The sequence below is a fragment of the Pygoscelis adeliae genome, unplaced genomic scaffold (genome assembly GCF_000699105.1).
Source record: "Pygoscelis adeliae isolate BGI_AS28 unplaced genomic scaffold, ASM69910v1 Scaffold117, whole genome shotgun sequence".
NCBI classification, from domain to species: Eukaryota; Metazoa; Chordata; class Aves; order Sphenisciformes; family Spheniscidae; genus Pygoscelis; species Pygoscelis adeliae.
Genome location: NW_008825270.1, coordinates 3,908,769 through 3,916,491, shown reverse-complemented (window position 1 = coordinate 3,916,491; position 7,723 = coordinate 3,908,769). Strand labels below are relative to the sequence as shown.

Sequence of the window (7,723 nt, the reverse complement as noted above, 5' to 3'; positions counted from 1 at the left end):
GCTTACAGCTAACCAGGTAATGTAATTAGTATTCAGGAATTCATGGACTGCTGTGAGCAATGCAAAGCGTAGATATTGCAGACAGATATCCTTATCTTGTCTTCCTTCCCTTCCAGCGGTTTGCTAATGACAGTGATGATAGTGGCTCCTTGCATAGCACCTTCCCTTTTGTGATTTCACAGTGCCTTGCACATGTAATTCATTGATGACCCCCTGATGCTTTTTGTCCTTATTGCACAGAAAGGAAGACTGAAGCTCTGGTGGCTGTGTGAACTTGCCAGGTTGCAGCGCGAAGTGCGGGTTATGGATTTAATAGGAAAAACAAAAAAAACAAAACCCAGAAGGAGGGGGAAGGAAAAGTACCTCTGGCTTGGTCTCTTCATGAAAAACTCCAGCAGAGACCAACCATTGTAGGTTTTGCTTTCATGTGGATACAGGCTGGTCAAAAACTTCATCAGAATATTAGGAGCTAGAAAGCCACAAGCACAAGATGTGACATGTGTGTACAATGTGTGTGTTTGTGTATGCACGCGTGTGTATGCACATTTACAGAGCCCTGCCACCCCCTACCCCCCAATCTCCACTGTATCTATCTGTGCCTGGAGCTACAGGAACCAAATTCTAGCCAAGAGCTATAGAGTGGGACCTGGAGAGATGTAGAGGGGATAAATAAGCAAAAGCAGCTTATGACTTGCCTAAACAGTGGTTTTGTATTGAGGTGGTATTTGTATTTGTCCCTCCATGTACAAACACCTATTCTTTTGTAGTAGACATACAGCCATTTGAATCTGCCTCTGTTTGTTTTTATGTGTGGGTTTTTTTAAGATCCACTTAGATTTAGGTCAGGATTTATGTAGGTGAAATGCATATGAGCCTTTCGTTGCTACCTGAGTGCATGAAAAAAAGATTTACTTGGGCTGATTTGGGATTGAATTTCAGGCTTCCTTGCTAATGGCCTCCCACCTGATTTGTACACGACAAATAAGTCATTCAAACCAGACAGCGATGACAGCCATGTTTTCTGGAGAGTCAATCAGCTCACACAAAGCATACAGGGGCCTGTCCTTGCCTGTTACAAGTAACCGGGTGAAAACTTAATTTGAAATATTTATGGCTCACTTAGAAGCAAGAGTGCAGAGCACAGAAATGGCCTGGAGAAGGGCTGTCTGTCCTAAAGCGTGTAAATCATGCTAAGCAGTCCAAAGGGAGTCTATTGAATTGACATTGGCTTTCTGGGACTCTTCTGGGTCATTAACCTCACACTAAACCAGATTTCTGTCACAAGCTCCTACTCACGGAGGGAATAACTGCTCCCCTTTTGCCCCTCACTGCAGGCTGGCAGCTCTGCACACACCGGCGTGGGCTTTCTCTCCTTCCCCACGGGCTCCCGAGGAGGAAATGGCACTGCTCTCCCAGGAGAGAGCGATGGGCGGTGTGGTTATGTCCCTCTGCTTCCCCCCTTCGGGGTGCTTGTCCAGGGCAAGCGGGAAGGAAGGGGAGAAAGGTCAGGAGGCTAAGAGGCCAATCACTAATGGGAAGAAAGGAATAAGAAAAGAAAAGAAAAAAAAAAGTGTAGCCCCCTGAAGTGAATGCCTGATGGTTCAGAGCGTTTGCCCTGGAGGAAATCCCGCAGGGGCAGCAGGGAGAGCTGCTCACAGGCCAGGAAGGAAGAGTAAAGAGGCTTTCAGGTTGGCTGGGTTTTTCCCATACCAAGTAAGGGTGTCAGAGAAGGTTCAACTCCAGCTCCAGGGTCTGGCTCTGTGGCACAGACCCAGGTATCGCCTACACTTTCCCAGGGAGCCCTACACTCCTGCTAGGCAGTGTGGACCGGGGTCCACGTGTGGTCAGAGCCTCATCACAAAAAGAGCAGCTGAAATGAAGAGTGAATTATGAAAAGCAGTAACGGAAGTAGGGAATGTAAATAAAGGACAGCTAGATAATCTCTCAAAAAAGGAGTATCTGACTATTTGCATGTAGTTCAGCCCCAGCTGACTAAATATTCCACTAGAAGTAGATGTTAGGAAGCAGTTACTTTCCAGCAATAAAAGAAAGCAGTAACTAACATGATCGGGGCCTTACGAGGGGAGGAGCCCTCTCAGACATCTTTGCCAGGTTTATTCTCATCCAGTGTAACTGGAAAGATCTCCTGTACAAAGACAGGGAGACAACTTGGTTGGTCCATGACCTTCCACCCATCATCTTGTACTATTTAGTTTTCCTAATGTTATGGCCAAGATTGTATAAAAAATTAACCCTTCCTGTGTCTCCATTTCCAGGAGCCGTCTACAGGCCATGGGGAGGTTCTGCTCTCTATCAGCTACTTGCCAGCAGCTAACCGCCTGCTGGTGGTGATTATTAAGGCTAAAAATCTCCATTCCAAGCAGCTGAAAGATCTACTTGGCAATGGTGAGTAGAATAGCAAGAAAACAGAGACAGATGAGGCGCTTAGGGACATGGTTTAGTGGGCATGGTGTTGTTGGGTTGATGGTTGGACTCGATGATCTTGGAGGTCTCTTCCAACCTTTAATGATTCTATGATTCTATGATTCTATGATTCTATCTTGTACTATTTAGTTTTCCTAATGTTATGGCCAAGATTGTATAAAAAATTAACCCTTCCTGTGTCTCCATTTCCAGGAGCCGTCTACAGGCCATGGGGAGGTTCTGCTCTCTATCAGCTACTTGCCAGCAGCTAACCGCCTGCTGGTGGTGATTATTAAGGCTAAAAATCTCCATTCCAAGCAGCTGAAAGATCTACTTGGCAATGGTGAGTAGAATAGCAAGAAAACAGAGACTGTTGTTTCTGCTATTTTGTAAATCTAGAAAGAAAGTGGGAAGGGTGGTGTTTGGCAGAAAAAAATAGAAGTTTAGCCAAAGAGATCTGAATAATTTCTAAAAAGTGAAAACCAAACCCACCAAGATCAATGTTTCTTATGTTCTCTCTCGCAGTCTGATGTCATCAGTTAAAATTCTCTTGCATTCATTTTGTTGCATGCTCATTAATATGGTGTCTCTCTCTCCACTTCCTACACAGATGTTTCTGTCAAGGTGACACTGAGGCATCAGTCCTTGAAGATGAAGAAGAAGCAGACCAAACATGCAAAACACAAGATCAACCCTGTGTGGAATGAGATGATCATGTTTGAGGTGCCTCATGAGCTCCTGCGTGCCTCCAGCGTGGAGCTGGAAATGCTGAGCCAGGATGGTGCTGGGCAGAGCCACGTGCTCGGCAAGTGCAGCCTGGGCTTGCACGTCACGGGCACAGAGAGGAACCACTGGGAAGAAATGCTGAGGAACCCCAGGAGACAGATAGCCATGTGGCACCAGCTCCACATGTAGGCTCATCAAGATTACTGCCAACCAGATTTCCACCAGGCCTCTGAGCCTGGGGGAATAAGCTGCGTTTCTCCTTCCACCTTCCCCTCCACAAAGTTGCTCAGCACAGCATTCTTCTTACATCACCTTCTCTGATTTTTCTGTCTCATCCTAGCCCAGGAAACTGTCTGGAAAATGTCTTTAAAGGATAATCTCTCACCTCATCAAGTGGTTCTCTCAAACAAGGGATTTGGCTGCCTGGATGATTTGAATTAATTTTATTAGCCTGCCCACTGTCATTTCTGTGAGGTCCCTCTTTCTGTAGAGGAGCACAGGGGACCAAAGGTATCGTGGAAACGTAAGCCACTCCTTTGCATCTGGCACTGTCACCCAAGTCCCTTGATGAGTGCTGGCTCCATAATCACAAACACGCAGCAGATGTTTTACCAGTCACTGTTTTTCATAATACTTTACAAGACTCTGAGAAATGAAGATCACAAAACTAACTTTCCCTGCAGACCCAAAGTATCAGTATGAAAGAGAGAGTGAAGCCAACGTGCAGTAGATGGATACCTAGGAAAAGATACAGAACTAAGGGACAGAACAGAGGAAGAAGAGAGAGTGAGACAGTCAACACTGTCATCCTGTGTAGCCTTTGAAGCAAACACTGCCAAACAAGAAGTCAAATACCTTCCTTCACTTTTGTTTCCTGGAGTGTTTGATACCTTATATTTAGGATTCATGAAAATTGCCGAAAATATGAATGTTTCAGGACCCTTTAGCAGAATACCTATGTCTTCTATCTTTCTCTAGTGTCACCCAGGAAGACCCTAAAGATGGACAAAAAGTTATTTTTGATGTTACCTCCAAAAACTTGGACCAAATCTTCCTGCTTACTGCCATCTTTTCTGTTTAGGTTTTTCTGTGCTAGAATGTTTCAGATAGTCTAATTATATTCCAGGCAACATCTAAGACTAGACAAAAGAAGTGGGATCATTTCATACCTTAGCAGTTGATTGATGGTTTTGGTTTGACAGTTAACTATTGCACTCAGATCCTCATACCAGCATTACTCAAAGACAACCCTTAAGAACTGCCATGTATTTCGTCACTTCCAGACAGAAGGAATTCACTGACCAGACAGACTCTCCAGGGCTTGTATTTTTGTGTGCACTTTCAAGAGTCAACGTGGCTTAAATGTTATTGTTTACTGTCCTTTTTTTTTTGTGTCTAGATGGACTGAAAGTCTGGCGTTGGCAGTGATGATGTTATGACGCCATAAGCACACTGCTTGTCCTACCACTTTATTTCAAGTAGTAGACACAGCTTTAAGGGACTTGCATGGGGACAAGGCATCCAAAAATCTAAAAACAGAACCATATAGTTTGTAGCACTGAAAAACTCAGAGAACTTCATTTTTGCAGGGTCAGCTTGATCCTCTGTTAAATTCAAAATATTAAGCTAGGCTTTACCTAGTATCCATCCCATTTTGATGACTTAATCCCATTTTGATGACTTAGTCAAACAAGTCTAGCAGACTGTCAAGTGAAGGCTGCCATCCTGTTGGCAAAGGGAAACCACCAGAACCAGTATCTGAAAACTGGCTGAAGCACCAGGCACAGAAGGCTACAAACAGGGGAATGAAGTTCAGCTGGAAGCCAGTCACTAGTGGTGACTGGGGCTAGTGGTGGGACTGACACTGTTTAACATCTTCATAAATGACCTGGACAATGGGGCAGAGCGTGCCCTCAGCAAGTTTGCAGATGATACAGAACTGGGAGTAGTGGTTGATAAACCAGACGGCCGTGCTGCCGTTCAGAGGGATGTGGAGAGGCTGGAGAAATGGGCTGACAGGAACCTCCTGAAGTTCAACAAGAAGTGCAGAGTCCTGCAGCTGGGGAGGAACAACTCCATGCACCATTGCAGGGCTGGGGGCTGACCATCTGGAAAGCAGCTTTCCAGAAAAGGACCTGTATGTCCTAGTGGACACCAAGTTGAACATGAGCCAGCAATGTGCTCTTGCAGCAAAGAAGGCCAACAGTGTCTTGGGCTGCATTAGGAAAAGCATTGCCAGCAGGTCAAGGGGGGTGATCCTTCTTCTCTACTCAGCACTGGTGAGGGCACATCTGGAATGCTGTGTCTAGTTCTGGGCTTCCCGGTGCAAGAAAGATATGGACTTACTGGAGAGAGTGCAGCAGATGGCCATGAAGATGATTAAGGGACTGGAGCATCTTCTGTAGGAGGAGAGGCTGAGAGAGCCGGGACTGTTCAGCCTGGTCAAGAGAAGGGTCAGGGGGGACGGGACTTATCAATATGTATAAATACCTGATCTGGGAGAGGAGAAAAGAAGACGGAGCCAGACTCCTCTCAGTGGTGTCCAGTGACAGGACAAGAGGCAAGGGCACAAATCGCAGTACAGGAAATTCCATTTGAACACATGAAAAAAACAAATTAAAAAAAACTTTTTTACTGTGAGGATGGTCAAACACTGGAACAAGTTGCCAAGAGAGGTTGTTGAGAGTCTCCATCCTTGGAGCCACTCAAAATCTCATGGGATACAGCGCTGAACAACCTGCTCTAATTTACCCTGCTTTGAGCCGGGGTGGGTTTGGACAAGATGATCTCCAGAGGTCCTTTCCATCCTCAACGATGCTGTGACTCTGTGAAGAGACCGACAAGGTTGATGCACACTGAAAAGTCTGCTATCTTTACACTGCTATTCCCTTTCTAGGTGGTGTAGCCAGGAGTTACAGGATCATTTTGAAGAAAGTGATAAAAACAGCTTTGACCAAACAAACAAACAAACAAACAGAAAAGCAAAGCATGCCAATTAATCTCACACCCAATGTTTTAATCTCTGATATTGCTCCACTGGCTAGACGGAATTTAAACAAAAAGAAAATTGACTTCCTGTTTTGCTCTATGGGTTTTTGTTTATTAACAAAAAGCTGTAGGATACTGTGAATAAAATAGACACAGGGTTTTAGTTGATAGTGAATTCTTAATAGTTGCTGTGTTCATGATTTGCCTGTAGATGTTCCTATAGGTTTGGAATCATTATTTCCATTTACGTGCAAAATTCATTGTGATGTTGGCCTATTCTACATATAGGTTCCTGGCAGCGCTGTGATTCTTCCTTCTTTTTAGGATAATGATAAGAAGGATAACTTCATGGTATGATGCTATTTGGCTGGCACTGGAAAGCCTGAAGGGCCAAATATTTGCCTTGCTGCCAAGAGATTTCTCTAGTTCTGCCTCCTGCTTATTTTAATGAGCCTTTTATAACATCTTGGTGACTGATTGTAAACAGCATTATCTGCCTCTGCCCCTGGTGATTTTGGCAAACCCTGTAATTAGATCGCAATCCTATAACATCTAAAGGAATAGCCCCTCGCAATCTGATTTTGCTGTGACAAAATAATGCCTTCTTTTACAGCAGAAAAATATGTGTATACACACTACTTAACTACAAATCTGTCTTACGAGCGAAGTGGTGCCACCGGTGTTAAAGTAGGGTGTTGTTCCCTCCTTTGCTAGAATAGGATTTAAATGGGGAAGAGAGGAAGAGTGCAAATGCATGCATCTTTCATGGCTGGATCATTTTTGTTGTCTGGCATTTTAGCCTGGAAAGAATGTCTCTCGCATTCAGCGCAGCCTGAACAAAGACTGCCAGGTGTTTATTTAACGAGGCAGCCATTTGCTGCGCCGGGGCTGAAAGCAGGCCCAGTTAAGGGTACTGGCTGTCCTGAACAGGAGGAATGCTGCGTACGTGTGGTACCGGAGGGGCAGGGACGCTCAGCCCGGGCCCTTTTGAACTCTGTTAATAGGAGCTGTTTGTCATCGCATTCCAGCGCCTGCCCAGGGCCCGGCCCTTATCCCTCTGAGCCTCCCGTGTCGCCTGTTTAGCAATGCTTGTATGCCCCTGAGCCCCAGCACCCCAAGGGCTGGAGGTGCTAAACTGGCCCAAGCAGACAAACTGCGGGGAGCTGTCGTGGTAGATGACAACGTCACGAACATAAATGCAATGTATTTGGAAATGCTCAGCGCCATCACACCAAGCGGCTTCAGCAACGTGAGCTGTAAAAGTATCGCTTAAGCGCAGTATGGCCAGAGGACAGAGCCAGACAGCCCCGTGGTTTTCAGCTCCTGAAGCTGTAAATACAGGAGCATCAGAGAGCACCACAAACATGTCTTAAATTAAGGGGTGCTGCTTATAAACTGCGTCATAAGAGAAGAAGCAAAAAACCAATTACAGCAATTAACATTCTTAAGCTACATGTGTCATCAAAAAATAGCCATTAGATTCCCCAATGGCTCTTCAGTGGTTGCACTGATTATTTTTCCTACTATAATCTGTTAATATGAAGAAACTGGAAGCAAAGAGACCAGGAAGGAAGGAAAAAAAAAA

At 45.0% G+C, this 7,723-nt stretch overlaps 1 protein-coding gene across 1 annotated transcript in view; it reads left to right on the top strand.

The window, feature by feature from the left end:
- SYT13 (synaptotagmin XIII) overlaps window positions 1-3,469 on the top strand; it is an 18,838-nt gene extending 15,369 nt beyond the window's left edge. Inside the window, exons 5-6 of the mRNA XM_009329693.1 lie at window positions 2,277-2,406; window positions 3,035-3,469. Coding sequence (XP_009327968.1) covers window positions 2,277-2,406; window positions 3,035-3,339 — 435 coding nt within the window. The 3' untranslated portion in view covers window positions 3,340-3,469. The remainder of the gene's footprint in view (window positions 1-2,276; window positions 2,407-3,034) is intronic.
- The last annotated feature ends 4,254 nt before the right edge of the window (window positions 3,470-7,723 follow it).